The sequence below is a fragment of the Salmo salar genome, chromosome 02, assembly GCF_965601325.2.
Source record: "Salmo salar chromosome 02, fSalSal1, whole genome shotgun sequence".
Taxonomy (NCBI): domain Eukaryota; kingdom Metazoa; phylum Chordata; class Actinopteri; order Salmoniformes; family Salmonidae; genus Salmo; species Salmo salar.
This window is the reverse complement of record NC_138292.1, coordinates 1,910,486-1,936,095: the sequence shown is the minus strand read 5'-3', so window position 1 is coordinate 1,936,095 and position 25,610 is coordinate 1,910,486. Positions and strand designations below refer to the sequence as shown.

Below are 25,610 nucleotides of genomic sequence, written 5' to 3'. Positions count from 1 at the left end.
AGGCAGATCAAATGAATATCAAAATGAACTTGGTTCTGTCAGAGTTGTGATGGGAACATGCAGTAAATCTGTCCCCTCCTGTTGTTACGCTCGTCGTAAACATTGGACCAAGGTGCAGCGTGGTAGACGAACATTTTACTTTTATTTAAAATGAACACCGACAAAACGACAAAATACCAAACGAACGTAAAGTTCTACAGGCTACACAGCAACTCTGCAAAAACAAGATCCCACAAACTAAGGTGGGGGAAAAAGGCTGCCTAAGTATGATCCCCAATCGGAGACAACGATAGACAGCTGCCTCTGATTGGGGACCATACCCGGCAAACAAAGAAATAGAAAACTAGAATGCCCACCCAAATCACACCCTGACCAAACCAAATAGAGAAATAAAAAGGCTCTCTAAGGTCAGGGCGTGACACCTGTCCCCTTCTGCCCCTCCCCCTCCTGTCCCTGTTTGCCCCTCTGTCCCCTCCTGTCCCTGTTTGCCCCTCTGTCCCCTCCTGTCCCCTTCTGCCCCTCCCCCTCCTGTCCCTGTTTGCCCCTCTGTCCCCTCCTGTCCTATCCAGTCCCCGTCTGCCTCTCTGTCCCCTCCTGTCCCCTTCTGCCCCTCCCCCTCCTGTCCCTGTTTGCCCCTCTGTCCCCTCCTGTCCTATCCAGTCCCCGTCTGCCTCTCTGTCCCCTCCTGTCCCCTTCTGCCCCTCCCCCTCCTGTCCCTGTTTGCCCCTCTGTCCCCTCCAGTCCCCGTCTGCCTCTATGTCCCCTCCTGTCCTATCCAGTCCCCGTCTGCCTCTCTGTCCCCTCCTGTCCCCGTATGTTCCCTCTTGTCCCCGTCTGCCTCTCTGTCCCCATCTGCCCCTCTGTCCCCTCCTGTCCCCATCTGCCTATCTGTCCCCTCCTGTCCCCGTATGTTCCCTCCTGTCCCCGTCTGCCTCTCTGTCCCCTCCTGTCCCCTCCTGTCCCTGTCTGCCCCTTTGTCCGCTTCTGTCCCCGCCTGCTCCTTTGTCCCCGTCTGCCCCTTTGTCCCCTCCTTTCCCCGTCTGTTCCTCTGTCCCCGTCGTCCCCTCCTGTCCCCGTCTGTCCCCTCTCTCTGTCGCTTTCTCTCGCTACAAGAGGTGTTGAGGGGGCAAGAGGTGTTGAAGGGGTCTGAGCTATGAGAGCGAGGAGAGCCCACCTCTTCACACCTGTGGCTGGCAGCAGAAAGAGTCAATGAGTCACTGAGAACAGCCAATACTCCCACATCTTGAACACACACACGCACACACACACACACACACACACACACACACACCTATATACCCCCCACACACAAACACACACACACACACACACACACACACACACACACAAACACACACACACACACACACACACACACACACACACACACACACACACACACACACACACACACACACACACACACATATACCCCCCACACACAAACACAGACACACATTGTTGCCAACCAACACTTGTTTATCCGTTTGTGTACATGCATCTGTGCGTACATCCTGATGTTTGTGTTCTACTGTCTGTGTGAAGACAGTGATCAAGTGTGTCTTTCGTATCTTCGCTTGAGAACCAAACCCACAAAAACTACATAACCCATCACAACCTGGGCCACACCAGGGGAAGCCAAACCACATGTCTGGCGGCCGACCCAGGGTTTCTCTCTATCTCTCTCACACACTCTCTCACACACACGCACACAGACGCACGCACACACACACAGACGCACACACACACACACACTCACACACACTCACAGACGCACACTCGCACACACAAACCCACACACACACACACACACTCACAGACGCACACACACTCACAGACGCACACTCGCACACACGCACACACAAACCCCCACACACACTCACACACATTTTGCAGTACAATCAATCTCTACAGAGAACAACAAATCAAATCAAAGTTTATTTGTCACGTGGGCCGAATACAACAGGTATAGACCTTACAGTGAAATGCATACTTACAGGCTCTAACCAACAGTGCAAAAAAAAGGTATTAGGTTTAGAATTCTTATAAAAAAATATAATTAAAATCATGTGATAATTGTATTTATTTTTGTTAAATCTTGGAGCATTTTGAAGTACAGGGTTTGCAGACAGCGTTCTGACTCCAAACACCTCCATCTTGGTCTGAGAAGACAGTGATGCAACATCAGGAGTCACTTCTACTGAGGAGGGGGAAGAAAAACGCTTTTTCAAACTCCACATTGGAGCAGGAGTTGGATCTGGGTGTAATGTGGGATGTCTATGTGTGTGTTCCTGAGAGAAAGACGGAGATAAAGAGAGGCCGGAGAGAAGCAAAGCCTTATCAAGGCTGTATCAAAACCGGCCGTGATTGGGAGTCCCATAGGGGCGGAGCACAATTGGCCCAGTGTTGTCTGAGGTGGGCCGTCATTGTAAATAGGACTTGCCTAGTAGCCTTGTGGTTAGAGTGTTGGACTAGTAACCGAAATGGTTGCAAGATTGAATCCCCGAGCTGACAAGGTAAGAATCTGTCGTTCTGCCCCTGAACAAGGCAGTTAACCCACTGTTCCCCGGTAGGCCATCATTGAAAATAAGAATTTGTTCTTAACTGATTTGCCTAGTTAAATAAAGGTCAAATACAAATTACGGTCACAGGACAAGCACAAGAAATGGCAGGCTACTCAGAGTTTGATCAAAACACATATTCATCAGATGAATATACCTTGATAAACACCGTCCTGAAAAGGGGACCGTTTTAACTGGATGCCGTTCAGATTGAATTTAAATTGGTTTTATTAAAACAGGATAAATGAAAAGATAGAGTCTCTGTGGAGTTGATTTGAGGTGGGACAGCTACACTAATCTCTTCACCATCAGCCTGTCTTTCACATGTAAAAGACCCAGTAAGCAGCGTCTGGAGGTTTGACTGTGGCCTTGAAGTTCATGTTGTGACAGGATGTGTTTCAGAGGGTCTTTAAGCTGCTATCAGCTTAAAGAACCCCAACAGATCAACAGATGACCCCCCCAACAGATCAACAGATGACCCCCCCAACAGATCAACAGATGACCCCCCCAACAGATCAACAGATGACCCCCCCAACAGATCAACAGATGACCCCCCCCCCCAACAGATCAACAGATGACCCCCCCAACAGATGACCCCCCCCAACAGATTCACAGATGAACCCCCTCCAACAGATTCACAGATGACCCTCAGCCCCAACAGATCAACAGTTGACCCCCCCAACAGATCAACAGATGACCCCCCCAACAGATCAACAGATGACCCCCCCAACAGATCCAGAGATGAATGCTCATCGTCAACACACACCAACACAGTCGTAAAGACCCCTTTTCCCCCTCAGGAGGCTGAAAATACTTTTCATGGGCCCTCATCCTCAAAAAGCTATACAGCTGCACCATTGAGAGCATCTTGACCGGCTGCATCACCGCCTGGTATGACAATTGCTTGTCATCCGATGCCACAGAGGGTAGTGCGTACAGTCGAGTACATCACTGGGGCCGAGCTCCCTGCCATTCAGAACCTCTATACCAGGCGGTGTCAGAGGAAGGCCATAAAAATGATCAAAGACTCCAGCCACCCAAGTCATAAACTGTTCTCTCTGCTACCATACAGCAAGCGGTACCGGAGCACCAAGTCTGGAACCAACAGGATCCTGAACAGCTTCTACCCCCCCAAGCCATAAGACTGTTAAATAGTTAGTTAAATAGTTAACCAATAGCTACCCGGACAGTCTGCATTGACCCTTTTTGCACTAACACATATAGTATACTGCTGTTAATGTTTATTATCTATCCTGTTGTCTAGTCACTTTACCCCTACCTATACGTACAGTACATATCTACCTCCATTACCTCGTACCCCTGCACATGGACTCGTACCACATGTATATAGCCATGTTATTACCTCGTACCCCTGCACATGGACTCGTACCACATGTATATAGCCATGTTATTACCTTGTACCCCTGCACATGGACTCGTACCTCGTGTATATAGCCATGTTATTACCTCGTACCCCTGCACATGGACTCGTACCCTGTGTATATAGCCATGTTATTACCTCGTACCCCTGCACATGGACTCGTACCTTGTGTATATAACCATGTTATTACCTCGTACCCCTGCACATGGACTCGTACCTCGTGTATATAGCCATGTTATTACATTTACATTTACATTTACATTTAAGTCATTTAGCAGACGCTCTTATCCAGAGCGACTTACAAAATGGTGCATTCACCTTATGATATCCAGTGGAACAACCACTTTACAATAGTGCATCTAAATCTTTTAAGGGGGGGGGGGGGGGTTAGAAGGATTACTTTATCCTATCCTAGGTATTCCTTAAAGAGGTGGGGTTTCAGGTGTCTCCGGAAGGTGGTGATTGACTCCGCTGTCCTGGCGTCGTGAGGGAGCTTGTTCCACCATTGGGGTGCCAGAGCAGCGAACAGTTTTGACTGGGCTGAGCGGGAACTGTGCTTCCTCAGAGGTAGGGGGCCAGCAGGCCAGTGGTGGATGAACGCAGTGCCCTTGTTTGGGTGTAGGGCCTGATCAGAGCCTGAAGGTATGGAGGTGCCGTTCCCTTCACAGCTCCGTAGGCAATCACCATGGTCTTGTAGCGGATGCGAGCTTCAACTGGAAGCCAGTGGAGAGAGCGGAGGAGCGGGGTGACGTGAGAGAACTTGGGAAGGTTGAACACCAGACGGGCTGCGGCGTTCTGGATGAGTTGTAGGGGTTTAATGGCACAGGCAGGGAGCCCAGCCAACAGCGAGTTGCAGTAATCCAGACGGGAGATGACAAGTGCCTGGATTAGGACCTGCGCCGCTTCCTGTGTGAGGCAGGGTCGTACTCTGCGAATGTTGTAGAGCATGAACCTACAGGATCGGGTCACCGCCTTGATGTTAGTGGAGAACGACAGGGTGTTGTCCAGGATCACGCCAAGGTTCTTAGCACTCTGGGAGGAGGACACAAGGGAGTTGTCAACCGTGATGGCGAGATCATGGAACGGGCAGTCCTTCCCCGGGAGGAAGAGCAGCTCCGTCTTGCCGAGGTTCAGCTTGAGCTGGTGATCCGTCATCCACACTGATATGTCTGACAGACATGCAGAGATGCGATTCGCCGCCTGGTTATCAGAAGGGGGAAAGGAGAAGATTAATTGTGTGTCGTCTGCATAGCAATGATAGGAGAGACCATGTGAGGATATGACAGAGCCAAGTGACTTGGTGTATAGCGAGAATAGGAGAGGGCCTAGAACAGAGCCCTGGGGGACACCAGTGGTGAGAGCGCATGGTGCGGAGACAGATTCTCGCCACGCCACCTGGTAGGAGCGACCTGTCAGGTAGGACGCAATCCAAGCGTGGGCCGCGCCGGAGATGCCCAACTCGGAGAGGGTGGAGAGGAGGATCTGATGGTTCACAGTATCAAAGGCAGCAGATAGGTCTAGAAGGATGAGAGCAGAGGAGAGAGAGTTAGCTTTAGCAGTGCGGAGAGCCTCCGTGACACAGAGAAGAGCAGTCTCAGTTGAATGCCCAGTCTTGAAACCTGACTGATTAGGATCAAGAAGGTCATTCTGAGAGAGATAGCAGGAGAGCTGGCCAAGGACGGCACGTTCAAGAGTTTTGGAGAGAAAAGAAAGAAGGGATACTGGTCTGTAGTTGTTGACATCGGAGGGATCGAGTGTAGGTTTTTTCAGAAGGGGTGCAACTCTCGCTCTCTTGAAGACGGAAGGGACGTAGCCAGCGGTCAAGGATGAGTTGATGAGCGAGGTGAGGAAGGGGAGAAGGTCTCCGGAAATGGTCTGGAGAAGAGAGGAGGGGATAGGGTCAAGTGGGCAGGTTGTTGGGCGGCCGGCCGTCACAAGACGCGAGATTTCATCTGGAGAGAGAGGGGAGAAAGAGGTCAAAGCACAGGGTAGGGCAGTGTGAGCAGGACCAGCGGTGTCGTTTGACTTAGCAAACGAGGATCGGATATCGTCAACCTTCTTTTCAAAATGGTTGACGAAGTCATCCGCAGAGAGGGAGGAGGGGGGGGAGGGGGAGGAGGATTCAGGAGGGAGGAGAAGGTAGCAAAGAGCTTCCTAGGGTTAGAGGCAGATGCTTGGAATTTAGAGTGGTAGAAAGTGGCTTTAGCAGCAGAGACAGAAGAGGAGAATGTAGAGAGGAGTGAGTGAAAGGATGCCAGGTCCGCAGGGAGGCGAGTTTTCCTCCATTTCCGCTCGGCTGCCCGGAGCCTTGTTCTGTGAGCTCGTAGTGAGTCATCGAGCCACGGAGCAGGAGGGGAGGACCGAGCCGGCCTGGAGGATAGGGGACAGAGAAAATCAAAGGATGCAGAAAGGGAGGAGAGGAGGGTTGAGGAGGCAGAATCAGGAGATAGGTTGGAGAAGGTTTGAGCAGAGGGAAGAGATGATAGGATGGAAGAGGAGAGAGTAGCGGGAGAGAGAGAGCGAAGGTTGGGACGGCGCAATACCATCCGAGTAGGGGCAGAGTGAGAAGTGTTGGATGAGAGCAAGAGGGAAAAGGATACAAGGTAGTGGTCGGAGATTTGGAGGGGAGTTGCAATGAGATTAGTGGAAGAACAGCATCTAGTAAAGATGAGGTCAAGCGTATTGCCTGCCTTGTGAGTAGGGGGGGAAGGTGAGAGGGTGAGGTCAAAAGAGGAGAGGAGTGGAAAGAAGGAGGCAGAGAGGAATGAGTCAAAGGTAGACGTGGGGAGGTTAAAGTCACCCAGAACTGTGAAAGGTGAGCCATCCTCAGGAAAGGAACTTATCAAGGCGTCAAGCTCATTGATGAACTCTCCAAGGGAACCTGGAGGGCGATAAATGATAAGGATGTTAAGCTTGAAAGGGCTGGTAACTGTGACAGCATGGAATTCAAATGAGGAGATAGACAGATGGGTCAGGGGAGAAAGAGAGAATGTCCACTTGGGAGAGATGAGGATTCCAGTGCCACCACCCCGCTGGCTCGATGCTCTAGGGGTATGCGAGAACACGTGGGCAGACGAAGAGAGAGCAGTAGGAGTAGCAGTGTTATCTGTGGTAATCCATGTTTCCGTCAGCGCCAGGAAGTCTAGGGACTGGAGGGTAGCATAGGCTGAGATGAACTCAGCCTTGTTGGCCGCAGACCGGCAGTTCCAGAGGCTGCCGGAGACCTGGAACTCCACGTGGGTCGTGCGCGCTGGGACCACCAGGTTAGAGTGGCAGCGGCCACGCGTGTGAAGCGTTTGTATGGCCTGTGCAGAGAGGAGAGAACAGGGATAGACAGACACATAGTTGACAAGCTACAGAAGTGTTGTTTATTGTATTATTGTCTCCTGTGTCTTTAGAGAACTGTTTCACTTTGATTTCCTTTTTCTTCTGTCCTGATTTTCTCTTTCTTTTCTTCTGTTAACTAGATATTCTTTGTTGTTCTTCGTTAGCTAGCTAGCTTCTTCCAAAAGAGTCCCTAGCAACTGCTTAGCAACTGGTAAACAATTCAGCTTGCTAAGATAACTACAATTTTATGAAAAATAGTTATTTTTCAAAAGCCTATCTTCTTTGTTTGTTGCTTGTTTTTTCTCCTATTCAGTCTTGCAGTTTTCTTTAGCTTTTTTCCGATGTACTTCACTCTAAAAACCATGTAAATTTCAATATTTGTAGGAGCTCATTTTTCAGCTGCTGCTGCTCAAATTGGAGTTCCGGAACAAATATAAAATTACCTCGTACCCCTGCACATGGACTCGTACCGCGTGTATATAGCCATGTTATTACCTCGTACCCCTGCACATGGACTCGTACCTCGTGTATATGGCCAAGTTATTACCTCGTACCCCTGCACATGGACTCGTACCTTGTGTATATGGCCAAGTTATTACCTCGTACCCCTGCACATGGACTCGTACCGCGTGTATATAGCCATGTTATTACCTCGTACCCCTGCACATGGACTCGTACCACGTGTATATATCCATGTTATTACCTCCTACCCCTGCACATGGACTTGTACCATGTGTATATAGCCATGTTATTACCTCGTACCCCTGCACATGGACTCGTACCGCGTGTATATAGCCATGTTATTACCTCGTACCCCTGCACATGGACTCGTACCTCGTGTATATAGCCATGTTATTACCTCGTACCCCTGCACATGGACTCGTACCCTGTGTATATAACCATGTTATTACCTCGTACCCCTGCACATGGACTCGTACCGCGTGTATATAGCCATGTTATTACCTCGTACCCCTGCACATGGACTCGTACCCTGTGTATATAACCATGTTATTACCTCGTACCCCTGCACATGGACTCGTACCTCGTGTATATAGCCAAGTTATTACCTCGTACCCCTGCACATAGATTCGTACCTCGTGTATATGGCCAAGTTATTACCTCGTACCCCTGCACATGGACTCGTACCTTGTGTATATAACCATGTTATTACCTCGTACCCCTGCACATGGACTCAGTACTGGTACCCTGTGTATATAGCCAAGTTATTACCTCGTACCCCTGCACATGGACTCGTACCTCGTGTATATATGGATATCATAAGGTGAATGCACCAATTTGTAAGTCACTCTGGATAAGAGCGTCTGCTAAGTGACTTAAATGTATACAGCCAAGTTATCGTTACTCAGTGTGAATTTATTCCTCATGCTATTATTTTTCTGTTATTTCTCTATTTTTTTTTTATCTCTGCATTGTTGGGAAAGGCCTGTAACTAAGTATTTCACTGTTAGTCCACATATGTTGTTTACGAAACATGTGACAAACACAATTAGATTTGATTTATTCATCATGATGGGATCCAATCACAGCGTGATCAATCTGTTGGTCTTTGATCAGGAAAAGGCCATCACAAAGAGAAACCAGCTCTCAAACAACTTCTACAAGTTTATCCATTGGCAGCAATGATCAACCATGTCCCTGATACTACCCTGTCTACCCAAAAGCATATATTCTACCGTTAACCTAAACAAAGATATCTGTACCACTAATCTCATCATGTACAATGGACCACTGGTTTATAAAAATCAAATCAATTCACATGTTATTTGTCACATACCCATGGTTAGCAGATGTTAATGCGAGTGTAGCGAAATGCTTGTAAATAATATATATCAAGTCATCTCAGGTTACACAGACCCACAAAGAATTAGAAAACAAACCCAATTTTGATAAACTCCCATATCTACTGGGTGAAATACCACAGTGTGACATCACAGCAGCAAGATGTGTGACCTGTTGTCACAAGAAAAGGTCAACCAGTGAAGAACAAACACCATTGTAAATATAACCATATTTATGTTTATTTATTTTCCCTTTTGTACTTTAACTATTTGCACATCGTTACAACACTGTATATAGACATAATATGACATTTTAAATGTCTCTATTCCTTTTGGGAGTGTAATGTTTAATGTAAATTTTTTAATTTTTATTTCACTTTTGTTTATTATATATTTCACTTTGGCAAGAGAGAGAGAGAGCGAGAGAGAGGGAGAGAGAGAGCGAGACAGAGAGAAAGACATCAAGTACCAAGTAGTTGATTGGTGTGTGATAATGAATTTCAGTCTGATATGACGTGGATGGATGTCAGTCCCCAGTCATGTGCAGGTTTGTGCCTCTAAATACGCCTCATCAGTTGACTAGGAGCATCCTGGCCGTTTCATTACCCCCTATTACTGATGTGTTTTCCCGTTCTGCTCCGACCTTCTACAATCTAACACAACTACAATTAATTAAGCCTGAAATTATACGACTATTCAGGGGGCCGCTAATGAGTATCACCGAGTGAAACAATCGCTACAGCATAACGTGCGTTATTGCTGGCAGCGTGTTTCTCGTGTTGTAGGCCTATATTCTGTATATATTCTGCTTGCCCAGTCACTCTTGGGAATCGAAAGCTACATTTATAAGAGGCTGCTATGTGCGTAACTTCGACACAAGAGAGCGCTCCTAAACGGGGGACGGTTGCAGCTGAACCGCAAGAAAGGATTGTAGAGCCAGTAGTCTACATATAAGCGCATACTTTTAACCATCTCCTTCAAAACAAGGAGAGGAGAGAAGATGCGTTGAAATACTTACAAATTAACGTTCTCTCTTATTTTCATTATTGTGATTGAAAACAAAATATATGTCGCGTATTTATTTATTTCCAAATTGCAGCCTATATTTCAATATTTTTTTATTTTTATGTATTAGCTATATATATTAGCCTCATTTGAAAACGAAGTAGGCCAAACAAGGACCAAGATTGGTAAGTTTGTTCTATTGATTTGTATATAATATAAATCGACTAACCCTATTTAAACATATGTATCGGTATAGATTCATGCATTAACAATTCGTAGGCTATATGTTTTTTATTTTATTGTTTTATTTTACCTTTATTTAACCAGGTAGGCAAGTTGAGAACAAGTTCTTATTTACAATGTTACAAGATAAGTTACAGAAATTATATTTTAAGAATTTCATTTAAAAATATATATTCTGTCAGTGAAATCAGTGCACTATATTTGACTGATCACTGCTGCTACAATTCAGTCGGAGCTTTGTGTCACCAATATGCTTGTATCTGTATAGCAGTTCCTACAGCAGTTCCTACAGCAGGCTGTCGGTTCGGCAATACATCACAGGCTTCTTCAAACGGAAAGATAATTGACCGTTTCCACTCTGTTCACAAAGGGCAGTCCGGTGGGACAGAATAACGTGAACTCGTCTCTCTGGGAAATTAATGCAAATTCATGACTCTAAATTTATTGTGAACTCCGGATGTGAAAATATATTAATTAAATTATCTTAAAATTGAAGGAAATATAGTAAATTATAGCCATAGTCTAAACAAACTGTTTGGAAAATAATTTCTAAAATGATCTAATAATTGTCTGAACAATCCGTTTAGGCTAGCCCTATAGCCTAATCATTTTATAGACAAAAAAAATTACAATTAACAAAATTAAATAGAAGAAAAAAAAAACATTGAAAACATTACAGGCCTAGTTAATATATCAGGGAACATAACAAGTCAAACCTTTGTCGCCCAAACGTGATTCCGTGGCGCTACATGAGAAATACCGTGGAAAGCGTGAACACAAAAAATACTAGTAGCTGTTTCGATGAGGGTGACAACTTTCCATAGAGCGTTTTCACACCTTTATACAAACCCTCAGCTCTCGGCTTTTCTGAAAACAAATCTACAATTCGTCATGTGGTTTACAAGAAAACGAATAGTTAAGTGAAAGGTATAAATACCAAGCGATGCAATATTTTACCGTAGCTAATTCCTCTTTATAGGTCTAACAGACGAATTTTACTACAAATATCTTTGCTATCAATTGAATTGCTACACCATAATTAAATTGTTTTTATCATATTGCTGTTATAAATCAGTCTGCCAGAAAAGAGAGCTTAAACAAACATTTAGATGTACCGCGGGGCCCGGGGAGGTAAATCCTATATGTCTTAGTGAAGGCTTCCTTAATGAGGTGATAATTGTCGCTCATCAGCCTGTCAGTGACCTGATGGGCTGTAGAGAGATGGTTCGGCGAGCGTTGTCTGCCGGGAATACACAAATAACTAGAGAGATGGGGGGTGGGGGGACACGGGAAACCTGGATGTACATTTTTATTTAGGATGTTACAAAAAAACAGACACAACATTTACTCCAAGAAGTTCAAATATATAACAAGAAAAAAGACTTTCGTGAACATTCGCACTTGACCCCCCCCCCCCCCCCCCTTACTAACTCTGACCTAGCTACTTTATGAGGACAAATGTACTGACTACGACTGTGATATGTGGTTGTCCCACCTAACAATCTGTAGATTAATACACTGACTATAAGTCACTCTGGATAAGACCGTCTGCTAAATGAATAAAATGTATTCAAATAATAATAATAATAATAATAATAATAATAAAAAGCCAAATATAGGCTAGCCATGGGAAGTAGGTTACTCCTTTATTAATAAAATGTACAGAGCAGAATAAGAATCCTTCCTCTCTGACAGGGTCCTTATCTGGGAGATATAGTGCAGCGCAAAGTTTCACTATCAGTCTTACTGCGCAATAATATATTTTATGAACTAAAACATGTTTTTTTATCAGTTAATATCCCACCCCCAAAATGGTAAATCTATGTGGACTGAGCCATCTATCACGATCCATCCTAAAAGCCACACCCATGGCCTTCACAGCAGATTGGGAGTGTGAAACGGGAATCACGTAATCACCCGTGCAGGTTATCACAGGAGATCAGCACGTCAGTCTCCACAGTGGTAACTCAGTGCACACGGCCAGCCAGACTGGCAGGAGGACTTCCCTGCCTCTTGATTTACAGCCTTTAGCCACTTAGCCCGTTTGAGAGTATAGGTCTATAGCCTATGCGATTCTAATTAGGATATTTTTGGATATACTTACAAACAAAAAATAATTGTACTTTTATTTCCCAAAAGGATGCAGAACTTTTCAGGAAGATCTCTGGTTCCGGTTCGTCTCCAATCCTTCTGACAGAAGCCCCGGACAAGAATAAAAAAGACCGTGGGACCGAATAACATTTAATCTTGCCTGACAAAAATTACCATGCTCGGAGAGGGAGAGAGCAACACCTTTCCTTCCCCCAAGGACGCCCCCCGCCCGGAGGAGAGGAGAAAGTCCCCGGTGGTGGGTGCAGATGACCCGGCTATGGCCGGCAGCGCTAGCCGATACACCGACGGACTCGGGCCGGACCGCTATTATATCTCACCCTCATCCAAACAAACTGGAGACATGGCGAGTCCATGTTCGTTATTCCCTTATTCCCAGTCCGGTACCGTTTACACGGCATCCGGCGGATCCAGATATTCGACATCTCTTCACTTCAGCTCGGTGTTGCCTCCCACGGGATTCTCCTCGGCGGTGTGCGCGGGGCGTAATCAGTTCGGCTCGGCCTACCAGTTAGGACAGGGTGGATGTCTCTACCCTCCATACAGCAGCGGGTCCGGGATCGGCTCGGTGCCCCTACCCTCAGGCACGGGGGTGAGGGCTCAGGTCTACCTCTGTAACCGGCCTCTCTGGCTCAGGTTCCATCGGCATCAGACTGAAATGATCATCACCAAGCAGGGCAGGTGAGTGCGATGTGGCCAACCGCTAAACCGAATGCTTCGGTTCGGCGGGTGCGGAGTGAGCTTTTAAACTCCGTTTAAAATATAGGAAACGGCTCCTGCATGCTGAAAAGGATGCCATCATCAGTTCGATTTTATTTATACTTGATGTTGTGAAACTGTATTCTCTGAAACGCACCCACACATTCATTTGTTGTCAAATTCTCACCAGATCTGGCACATTTAAAAATACACACACACACACACACACATTTGAATCCCTGTCTGTTTATCAGGCGGATGTTCCCGTTCCTGAGTTTCAACCTGATGGGTCTGAATCTCTCTGCTCATTACAACGTGTTTGTGGAGGTCATGCTCGCTGACCCCAACCACTGGAGGTTCCAAGGCGGGAAATGGATCACCTGTGGAAAAGCGGACAATAATATGCAGGGTATGATCCTAGAAAGTATAGGCAGTATAAAGATTATAAACTATTTCTAAATAGTTGTTTTTTAAATTACATTAACCACAGCAATTAATAAAACATTTTTTAATTATGAAACATTAAAAACATTTTTATACCCATTTTCCTTGTTTAGGAAACAAAATGTACGTCCACCCTGAATCTCCCAACACGGGAGCACACTGGATGAGACAGGAGATCTCCTTCGGCAAACTGAAGCTCACCAACAACAAGGGAGGCAGTAACAACAACGCACAGGTGATGCGTTTTATATACCACCTGCATGGGGGATCATTTTAATAAGGAAAAAATATAGATATTCTAATAAGCCTGGGAATGTATTGATTTATGTACAAAATATTTTCATCATTTAAAAGTAAAAAAGTAAAAAAAATCTTCCTACTGTGGTTAATGTGTAACTTCTAGACTCACCCACAATGTTTTAAATGCAAAACAAAATAAACACCTATTTATTTTATTGTTATTATTACGAAGATCATCCATACATACATAGATATCTTGATTAAGTCAAATCCTGAAAACTTTCGCATAAAATTGCATTGATGTCAGTGGTATGTGTCAATATTTTTTTAAATGTATTTTACCTTTAATTTAACCAGGCAAGTCAGTTAAGAACAAATTCTTATTTTCAATGATGGCCCCTGAACAGTGGGTTAGCTGCCTTGTTCAGGGGCAGAACGACAGATATTTACCTTGTCAGGTCTGGGATTCGATCTAGCAACCTTTCGGTTACTGGCTCTAACCACTAGGCTACCTACCTGCCCCACCACCTGCACCTGTATAGGATTTGGCCCACAAATAAGTCTTGTCCATTGACTTTCTGTTCTGTTTTTCTGTGTACAGATGATAGTCCTTCAGTCTCTTCATAAGTATCAGCCGCGGCTGCACATTGTTGAGGTGACAGAGGGGCTGGAGGACATGAGCAGTGACCCAAAGACCCAGACCTTCACCTTCCCTGAAAACCAGTTTATAGCCGTCACTGCTTATCAGAACACTGATGTAAGAATGCATCTTTCACTCTCTCTCTCTCTCTCTGTCCTCTCCCTCTGCTTTCTCTCTCGTTCTCCCTCTGCTTTCTCTCTCGCTCTCTCTCGTTCTCTCCTCTCCCTCTTTCTCTCTCTCGCTCTCTCTCACTCTCTCCCTTTCTCTCTGTCCTCTCTCTCTCTGCTCTCTTTCTCTCTCTCTGTCCTCTCCCTCTGCTTTCTCTCTCGTTCTCCCTCTGCTTTCTCTCTCGTTCTCTCTCGCTCTCTCTCGTTCTCTCTCCTCTCCCTCTTTCTCTCTCTCGCTCTCTCTCACTCTCTCCCTTTCTCTCTGTCCTCTCTCTCTCTGCTCTCTTTCTCTCTCTCTGTCCTCTTTCTCTCTCTCTCTCAATGTTTCTTAACCCTTTTATCTCATTATAAGACATTGAGTTTTCTAACTGCTTCTCTCTTTTTCCATAGATCACACAACTGAAAATTGACCACAACCCTTTTGCAAAAGGATTCAGGGATAACTATGATTCGTGAGTATCTTCAATATTTATATTCACTTACAATGACTGTAACACAACAAAGGTTTTTGCGTGATGTCTTATCCCTGTCACATTTCCTTATACACAGAGTGTACAAAACATTAAGAACACCTTCCTAATATTGTGTTGCAGCCCCTTTTCCCAGTCTCAATTTGTCAGGACATGGATTCTACAAGGTGTCGAAAGCGTTCCACAGGGATGCTGGCCCTTGTTGACTCCAATGGTTCCCTCAGTTGTGTCAAGTTGGCTGGATGTCCTTTGGGTGGTGGACCATTCTTGACACACACAGGAAACTGTTGAGTGTGAAAAACCCAGCAGCGTTGCAGTTCTTGACACACTCAAACTGGTGTGCCTGGCACCTACTACCATACCCCGTTCAAAGCCACTTGAGTCTTTTGTCTTGCCCATTCACCCTCTGAATGGCACACATACACAATCCATATATCAAATGTCTCAAGGCTTAAAAATCCTTCTTTAACCTGTCTCCTCCCCTTAACCTGTCTCCTCCCTTAACCTGTCTCCTCCCCTTAACCTGTCTCCTCCCCTTAACCTGTCTCCTCCCTTAACCTGTCTCCTCCCCTTAACCTGTCTCCTCCCCTTAACCTGTCTCCTCCCCTTAACCTGTCTCCTCCCCTTAACCTGCCCTCCCTACCTGTCTCCTCCCTTAACCTGTCTCCTCCCCTTAACCTGTCTCCTCCCCTTCATCTACACTGATTGAAGTGGATTTAACAAGTGACATCAATAAGGGATCATAGCTTTCACATGGATTCCCCTGGTCAGTCTATGTCATGGAAAGAGCAGGTGTTCCTAATGTTTTGTATACTCAGTGTACATTCTCCATCTCTCTTCTCCTGTGGTATTGTAGGATGTACACAGCTCCAGAGGGTGACCGACTGACCCCCTCCCCCACTGACTCCCACCGCTCCCACCAGATCGTCCCAGGTGCCCGCTACGCCATGCAACCTTTCTTCCAGGACCAGGTCATCAACAACCTGCCCCAGAACCGCTTCTACAGCGGTGAGAGGACAGTACCCCAGACCAACAGTCTCTTTTCCCCCCAGCCAGAGGACAGCGCCTCCCAGAGGTGGTTTATCTCCATGCAACAGGGAGGAGCTGGCCCCAACAAGCTGGATCTCAGTTCCTATGAAGGGGACTACTCTAGCAGCCTGCTCCCTTATGGTATTAAGTCCCTGCCTCTACAGAACTCCCACGGTCTCACCTACTACCCGGACTCTCCCTTCACTTCCATGGCAGCAGGATGGGGCTCTAGAGGATCTTATCAGAGAAAGGTGACCACAGGCTTGCCCTGGTCCCCTAGACCCAGCCCCACTGGGTTCCCAGAGGACCAGCTGTCTGTGCCTGACAAAGACAAGGCTCAGGGGGAAGAGATCAACAGCAGTAGTGTTGGTAACATAGCTTCAACGTGGACTGATACTCAGTCTTCCACGCTGAGCCTGGAGAAAGCTGACTCTGGGGCCATGGTGTGTAAAAGGAGACGAGCGTCTCTGAATGGACCCGGCCCAGAGAACTCCTCCACTATAAAGTGTGAGGATCTGACTGCTACTAACACCTACAGCAAAGAGTCCTCTGTTTCTAAAAGCATGGCTTACTATTCCTTCTACACAAGCCCTTAATTAGCTTGTTTCTTGTCACCTTTAAAAAAAAATAATCTTTGATGCCAGATTTCCCCCTTTTCGTATTTGTTGGAAGTTCCAAGTCGGTTGATATTCTGCCAAACCAGTGCTACCTGTACCAACCGTACTCACCAGGTGTTTAACAACATGTGACTGGACGGTGTGATTTTTCTTAAAGGGCCAGAGTACTCGATACACCCAGTGGGTTGTGCTCTAATGTGTATTGTCCTTCAATGTACCCAGTGATGTGTGTTTGTACAAAATATGCCTTCACATTGAAGTTTTGTTTACATATGTGACTAATTTATTGAAGGCTTGTGAATATGATATTTGTGCACTGTAAAATGTGAGGGATCTTGTATCAAATATACTGTACATTGCAATGCTAAGAAGTTTTTTGGTTTTTTTTGTAATAAAAAACGCTTCAAGCTTCGTTATCCAACTACTGAAAGAATAGAAGTCTTTGGTCCATCAGAGAAGCGGATTAAGATAACAGCATAAATCATCGACTATACCATCGACTCTATATCTACAACACAATACGGTCTCCATCTGTACCATTTATATTCTATTTAACTAGGCAAACCATTTAAGAACAAATTCTTATTTACAATGATGGCCTTCCCAGGGAACAGTGGGTTAACTGCCTTGTTCAGGGGGCAGAACGACAGATTTTTACCTTGTCAGCTCGGGGGATTCGATCCACCAACTGTTTTGGTTACTGGCCCAACGCTCCGACCACTAGGCTACCTGCCGACCACTAAGGCTACCTGCCGACCACTAGGCTACCTGCCGACCACTAAGGCTACCTGCCGACCACTAAGGCTACCTGCCGACCACTAGGCTACCTGCCGACCACTAGGCTACCTGCCGACCACTAGGCTACCTGCCGACCACTAAGGCTACCTGCCGACCACTAGGCTACCTGCCGACCACTAGGCTACCTGCCGACCACTAAGGCTACCTGCCGACCACTAGGCTACCTGCCGACCACTAGGCCACCTGCCGACCACTAGGCTACCTGCCGACCACTAAGGCTACCTGCCGACCACTAGGCTACCTGCCGACCACTAAAGCTACCTGCCGACCACTAGGCTACCTGCCGACCACTAAGGCTACCTGCCGACCACTAGGCTACCTGCCGCTACCTGCTGCCATCAAGGTCCAGACATCTTGGCAGTTTGTTACTTCGGTTGCTACAGGCTCAGAAATACATATCCTCTCTTTTGGTCACAGAGATATATATATATTTTATTGTCACACACCGGATAGGTGCAGTGAAATGTGTTGTTTTACAGGGTCGGCCATAGTAGTATTATAGGTGCAGTGAAATGGGTTGTTTTACAGGGTCGGCCATAGTAGTATTATAGGTGCAGTGAAATGTGTTGTTTTACAGGGTCGGCCATAGTAGTATTATAGGTGCAGTGAAATGGGTTGTTTTACAGGGTCGGCCATAGTAGTATTATAGGTGCAGTGAAATGTGTTGTTTTACAGGGTCGGCCACAGTAGTACAACGCTCCTGGAGCATATTGGCACGTTATAAAGAGGCAATAGGCTGGATTTGACTCTGATCATCAGTCAGAGCAATGGTCACCAACCTTTTCGGAGTCAAGGTCACCTTCGGAGTCAAGATCACCTTCGGAGTCAAAAAGCAAGCCGAGATCTACCACTCAGATGATTTTTTTTAACCCTGTTGAGTGGATTTCCCAGAAGCCTCAGCAGACTGTCATGAAGGTAGCCCGGTACCAGTTAAAAACGTTAATGGAAGTAGTTTAGTGTCTAAAAAAGGGGTTAAATATGTTTAAAGAAAGCCGTTTCCAGATCTTTCTTATATCTCTGAGATATCAGACAGACGCTTCAAAACAAACTTCCTTTAGATTTGTTTTTACTATCTGTGTTTCAATGTATGAATCTGTTATTCAATGTGTTTCTATGGGCTAATAGCAGTAAGGCCAATGTTTCATCAAATAATTTGTTAATATATATATATATATTTTATACCTAAAGGGGTCCTAAAATTCAAAATACAGCAGTAGCCCAGGTGAGAGCCCTCCTGGACATCAGCGTGATGAGAAAGGCTATATTGGAATCCTCCTGGACATCAGCGTGGTGAGAAAGGCTACATTGGTGTCCTCCTGGACATCAGCGTGATGAGAAAGGCTATATTGGAGTCCTCCTGGACATCAGCGTGATGAGAAAGGCTACATTGGAGCAATCCGAGGGGGAAGGAGGGCTGAAGCTCGATAATGAGGGCACGCTGAGCTAGGCTAGTATCAAACTTTACTGTTCTCTTTGACAGTCTATCTCTGGTCATGGTTTGAAAGGTTATTAAATCTCACCTAGGCTAATATCAAACTTTGCTCTGGGGTCGTGGAAGTTGTAGGCACTGTGATTTGAGCTATCTGATTGGCCAGCGCGGTAGGCGTATTTTATTTAGCTCTCCTGGTCACCTGGGTAACCAGGATGTTTATCCCATCAGACAAATGAAATGGTTGAAAATGGGAACACTTTTCCTACCAGGCGCGCAGGGCTTCTGAATGAAGTACACCTACCACCAACAAACCAAGACAAATAGAAAAACAAAATCGGCTTTATCGTTGGCTTTTCCATAGAAATGTTTGGTGATCGACTAGTAATGCCTTGAAGATCGACCAGTCGATCATGATCCACTGGTTAGTGACCACTAAGTCTGAGAGTTTGTCAAACACAAAATAGTATCCTGTATCTGGTAAAGCAAAGCAATCGCTGAAAGAGACTTTCAATAACTTATTTTCTGAAATAATCAGTGTCAGGGAATACTTTATAATCGCTGGATTTCGAACCATGATCAGAATGAAAGGCCGAGGCCAATCCTATGTAAATGGAAAGCTCTGAGCCTATCCACAAACAATCACATCCCTCCATTGAGAACAATGAGGGGATTTGAATGAGTCTGTTCCGGGCACGGGTGAAAGTTAATTGCATTGGTTTTGGAACCGGACTGCTTCCAGGGCTTGAACCAGGTTCCCCGCTCTGGCCCACGGTGAACTCTGCTCAAAGGGATGTAAAGGAGAGAACATCATTTATAATAAGGGTTACATGAAGAATATCACACCTCTCTGAAATGAAAATGGATGACCCTCTCTTCAGCAAAATATATTTTACCCAATCCCTCCCTGAATGCTTGGTGGGTGGAAAAAACAAGTGACCCTCCCCTACACCCAAAATAACAATTAAAACAAAGTGGATAGCAGAGAGCGTCTACCATTTAACCTCACGTCTTGGACAGACCAGAGCCGTAGATACGCAGTTTTAGAAAGCGTTCTTCATCCTGTAAGCATTACATGGCAACAAAGGAATTTTGACAGCGCAAACAGGGCTGCGGGCCAGAAGGTTCTGGGTTCGCAGACCACTATGGACAAGAGTAGGTGGTGGAAAGAATCTGCTTAAATATTTAAAAGCATTGCATGAATCTATCATCGTATTTGTAGGTCCAAGAATTTATAAACATTTCAGGGAAATCTAGGTCATTTTACATATTAGCGGAATCTTCCAGGCTAAGAACGGACAGAGAGATAAACCTATGTGTTCATCTGATCATATTTCTCCAAGGCCAAATCACTGTGTCTTGTTTGCAACGAAACTGTCCCCATTTGCAAATAATTAAATCTAAGACTTCATTATGAATCTGAGCATGGTACTTTCAAAAGTACGGCCTACCATTCCACCCCAGACAGAGTAGGTCTACCATTCCTCCCCAGACAGAGTAGGTCTACCATTCCACCACAGACAGAGTAGTCCTACCATTCCTCCCCAGACAGAGTAGGCCTACCATTCCACCACAGACAGAGTAGTCCTACCATTCCTCCCCAGACAGAGTAGGCCTACCATTCCTCCCCAGACAGAGTAGGCCTACCATTCCTCCCCAGACAGAGTAGGCCTACCATTCCACCACAGACAGAGTAGGCCTACCATTCCACCACAGACAGAGTACGCCTAGAACCTTCTGGCCCGCATTCCACCCCAGACAGAGTAGTCCTACCATTCCTCCCCAGACAGAGTAGACCTACCATTCCTCCACAGACAGAGTAGGCCTACCATTCCTCCCCAGACAGAGTAGGCCTATCATTCCACCCCAGACAGAGTAGGCCTACCATTCCTCCCCAGACAGAGTAGGGCTACCATTCCACCCCAGACAGAGTAGGCCTACCATTCCTCCCCAGACAGAGTAGGCCTACCATTCCTCCCCAGACAGAGTAGGCCTATCATTCCACCCCAGACAGAGTAGGGCTACCATTCCTCCCCAGACAGAGTAGGCCTACCATTCCTCCCCAGACAGAGTAGTCCTACCATTCCTCCCCAGACAGAGTAGGCCTACCATTCCTCCCCAGACAGAGTAGGTCTACCATTCCTCCCCAGACAGAGTAGGCCTACCATTCCACCACAGACAGAGTAGGCTTACCATTCCACCACAGACAGAGTAGGCCTAGAACCTTCTGGCCCGCATTCCACCACAGACAGAGTAGTTCTACCATTCCTGGAATCCACTGGAATCCTCATCTCTCCCAAGTGGACATTCTCTCTTTCTCCCCTGACCCATTTGTCTATCTCCTCATTTGAATTCCATGCTGTCACAGTTACCAGCCCTTTCAAGCTTAACATCCTTATCATTTATCGCCCTCCAGGTTCCCTTGGAGAGTTCATCAATGAGCTTGACGCCTTGATAAGTTCCTTTCCTGAGGATGGCTCACCTTTCACAGTTCTGGGTGACTTTAACCTCCCCACGTCTACCTTTGACTCATTCCTCTCTGCCTCCTTCTTTCCACTCCTCTCCTCTTTTGACCTCACCCTCTCACCTTCCCCCCCTACTCACAAGGCAGGCAATACGCTTGACCTCATCTTTACTAGATGCTGTTCTTCCACTAATCTCATTGCAACTCCCCTCCAAATCTCCGACCACTACCTTGTATCCTTTTCCCTCTTGCTCTCATCCAACACTTCTCACTCTGCCCCTACTCGGATGGTATTGCGCCGTCCCAACCTTCGCTCTCTCTCTCCCGCTACTCTCTCCTCTTCCATCCTATCATCTCTTCCCTCTGCTCAAACCTTCTCCAACCTATCTCCTGATTCTGCCTCCTCAACCCTCCTCTCCTCCCTTTCTGCATCCTTTGATTTTCTCTGTCCCCTATCCTCCAGGCCGGCTCGGTCCTCCCCTCCTGCTCCGTGGCTCGATGACTCACTACGAGCTCACAGAACAAGGCTCCGGGCAGCCGAGCGGAAATGGAGGAAAACTCGCCTCCCTGCGGACCTGGCATCCTTTCACTCCCTCCTCTCTACATTCTCCTCTTCTGTCTCTGCTGCTAAAGCCACTTTCTACCACTCTAAATTCCAAGCATCTGCCTCTAACCCTAGGAAGCTCTTTGCTACCTTCTCCTCCCTCCTGAATCCTCCTCCCCTCCCCCCCTCCTCCCTCTCTGCGGATGACTTCGTCAACCATTTTGAAAAGAAGGTTGACGATATCCGATCCTCGTTTGCTAAGTCAAACGACACCGCTGGTCCTGCTCACACTGCCCTACCCTGTGCTTTGACCTCTTTCTCCCCTCTCTCTCCAGATGAAATCTCGCGTCTTGTGACGGCCGGCCGCCCAACAACCTGCCCACTTGACCCTATCCCCTCCTCTCTTCTCCAGACCATTTCCGGAGACCTTCTCCCCTTCCTCACCTCGCTCATCAACTCATCCTTGACCGCTGGCTACGTCCCTTCCGTCTTCAAGAGAGCGAGAGTTGCACCCCTTCTGAAAAAACCTACACTCGATCCCTCCGATGTCAACAACTACAGACCAGTATCCCTTCTTTCTTTTCTCTCCAAAACTCTTGAACGTGCCGTCCTTGGCCAGCTCTCCTGCTATCTCTCTCAGAATGACCTTCTTGATCCTAATCAGTCAGGTTTCAAGACTGGGCATTCAACTTAGACTGCTCTTCTCTGTGTCACGGAGGCTCTCCGCACTGCTAAAGCTAACTCTCTCTCCTCTGCTCTCATCCTTCTAGACCTATCTGCTGCCTTTGATACTGTGAACCATCAGATCCTCCTCTCCACCCTCTCCGAGTTGGGCATCTCCGGCGCGGCCCACGCTTGGATTGCGTCCTACCTGACAGGTCGCTCCTACCAGGTGGCGTGGCGAGAATCTGTCTCCGCTCTCACCACTGGTGTCCCCCAGGGCTCTGTTCTAGGCCCTCTCCTATTCTCGCTATACACCAAGTCACTTGGCTCTGTCATATCCTCACATGGTCTCTCCTATCATTGCTATGCAGATGACACACAATTAATCTTCTCCTTTCCCCCTTCTGATAACCAGGCGGCGAATCACATCTCTGCATGTCTGTCAGACATATCAGTGTGGATGACGGATCACCAGCTCAAGCTGAACCTCGGCAAGACGGAGCTGCTCTTCCTCCGGGGAAGGACTGCCCGTTCCATGATCTCGCCATCACGGTTGACAACTCCCTTGTGTCCTCCTCCCAGAGTGCTAAGAACCTTTGCGTGACCCTGGACAACACCCTGTCGTTCTCCACTAACATCAAGGCGCTGACCCGATCCTGTAGGTTCATGCTCTACAACATTCGCAGAGTACGACCCTGCCTCACACAGGAAGCGGCGCAGGTCCTAATCCAGGCACTTGTCATCTCCCGTCTGGATTACTGCAACTCGCTGTTGGCTGGGCTCCCTGCCTGTGCCATTAAACCCCTACAACTCATCCAGAACGCCGCAGCCCGTCTGGTGTTCAACCTTCCCAAGTTCTCTCACGTCACCCCGCTCCTCCGCTCTCTCCACTGGCTTCCAGTTGAAGCTCGCATCCGCTACAAGACCATGGTGATTGCCTACGGAGCTGTGAAGGGAACGGCACCTCCATACCTTCAGGCTCTGATCAGGCCCTACACCCAAACAAGGGCACTGCGTTCATCCACCTCTGGCCTGCTGGCCCCCCTACCTCTGAGGAAGCACAGTTCCCGCTCAGCCCAGTCAAAACTGTTCGCTGCTCTGGCACCCCAATGGTGGAACAAGCTCCCTCACGACGCCAGGACAGCGGAGTCAATCACCACCTTCCAGAGACACCTGAAACCCCACCTCTTTAAGGAATACCTAGGATAGGATAAAGTAATCCTTCTAAACCCCCCCCCCCCCCCCTTAAAAGATTTAGATGCACTATTGTAAAGTGGTTGTTCCACTGGATATCATAAGGTGAATGCACCAATTTGTAAGTCGCTCTGGATAAGAGCGTCTGCTAAATGACTTAAATGTAAATGTAAATGTAAATGTAATTCCACCACAGACAGAGTAGGCCTACTGACCAAAAGAATGTAAGCTTTAACTGGCTACTCTTCTTCCGTGGCTGAACCCAACGACAGAACTTAACCCAACGACAGAACTTAACCCAACGACAGAACTTAACCCAACGACAGAGACAGAACTTAACCCAACGACAGAAACAGAACTTAACCCAACGACAGAACTTAACCCAACGACAGAGACAGAACTTAACCCAACGACAGAACTTAACCCAACGACAGAACTTAACCCAACAACAGAAACAGAACTTAACCCAACGACAGAACTTAACCCAACGACAGAGACAGAACTTAACCCAACGACAGAAACAGAACTTAACCCAACGACAGAAACAGAACTTAACCCAACGACAGAGACAGAACTTAACCCAACGACAGAAACAGAACTTAACCCAACGACAGAGACAGAACTTAACCCAACGACAGAACTTAACCCAACGACAGAGACAGAACTTAACCCAACGACAGAAGGTCACAAATTTTTCCCTAAAAGCTGTCTGGGTTTAAACATCTTCTATTGTACAGGAAGTGAATAGCTTCATCAATTGACAGTGACGGAATTAGATTACTTCCTAGGTCTATTTTTTGTCTCCTCGGCTATAGAAGGTTGTAGCTCAGCCTCTGAACGTCAAAGAAATTAAACAGTGATATTCCCACAATACATCGGAGTCACATCTTTCCCAGGGTACTTTGCAGCTTGTTTCTAGCAGAAAGCATCGCTGGACCAAAGCCCTGTTATTGATCACTTTCTATAATTGGATCTGTATTTAAGCTAACAATGGGTAGGCCTGTGCTTTTTGCCATTTTCTTTCATAAAAAGGTAAGCCTATGGCATAGCCTCTCATAACCCCTCATATTTGAGTCTTGGTTTTAACTTAACAGCCCCTCACTGACATGTAGGTAGGCTGTTTAAAGAGTGTGTGGTGGGTGGAGGAACTGACTGACACATCTCTGGATCAACGGTAGCAGCTTATAGTCTGATTGATTGTCCTGCAGCTGCTGTTTCAAGATTCAGCACCTTAATGTAAGGTACTTGCTTATTGCTTATTGTGAGGTCAATGACTCTGATAAATACATCATGGGGCAAGAAACATCATTGTTTTTTTAATAAACATCAATTATAGTAGTAGCCAGCTATCAAAGTTGACTTCCAGTCTTCCTTCTCATCTTCGTGCTCTCCTTGTCAAACTGAACAGAACAGCCTATAGGCTAGTCCACGTGGAAGATAGGGAATTTACTTTGGACGGCCTTAATCAAAATAAATAAAATGGGAAGAAACCTTTGATTCTCCTCCTGAACTGCCATCATAGGCAGCACACAGCACAGCCATTGGTTAGGCAGCACACAGCACAGCCATTGGTTAGGCAGCACACAGCACAGCCATTGGTTAGGCAGCACACAGCACAGCCATTGGTTAAGCAGCACACAAACACGTTTTGGATCAGCAAGAGCAGAGCGGGCGGGGCTCAGGGTTGGAATATCCATTTCAGTGTTTAATGCAGCCTAGTTAAGCAATAAGGCACGAGGGGGTGTGGCGTATGGCCAATATACCACGGCTAAGGGCTGTTCTTATGC

The 25,610-nt window shown here is 46.7% G+C and overlaps 1 protein-coding gene across 1 annotated transcript; it reads left to right on the top strand.

Moving 5' to 3' along the window:
* Positions 1–12,466: 12,466 nt before the first annotated feature.
* Positions 12,467–16,846, top strand: LOC123727348 (eomesodermin). Its single transcript, XM_082958984.1, has 6 exons — positions 12,467–13,106; positions 13,379–13,533; positions 13,682–13,803; positions 14,410–14,565; positions 15,006–15,067; positions 15,942–16,846. Exons 1-6 carry the CDS (start codon positions 12,583–12,585, stop codon positions 16,708–16,710), a joined length of 1,788 nt encoding a protein of 595 aa, XP_082815110.1. The 5' UTR covers positions 12,467–12,582; the 3' UTR covers positions 16,711–16,846.
* The last annotated feature ends 8,764 nt before the right edge of the window (positions 16,847–25,610 follow it).

Coding starts and splice junctions, on each gene's coding strand:
- LOC123727348 (XM_082958984.1), top strand. CDS start 12,583: ATGCTCGGAGAGGGAGAGAGCAACACCTTTCCTTCCCCCAAGGACGCC. Junction 13,107..13,378: donor ATCATCACCAAGCAGGGCAG/GTGAGTGCGATG, acceptor TCTGTTTATCAG/GCGGATGTTCCCGTTCCTGA. Junction 13,534..13,681: donor AGCGGACAATAATATGCAGG/GTATGATCCTAG, acceptor TTCCTTGTTTAG/GAAACAAAATGTACGTCCAC.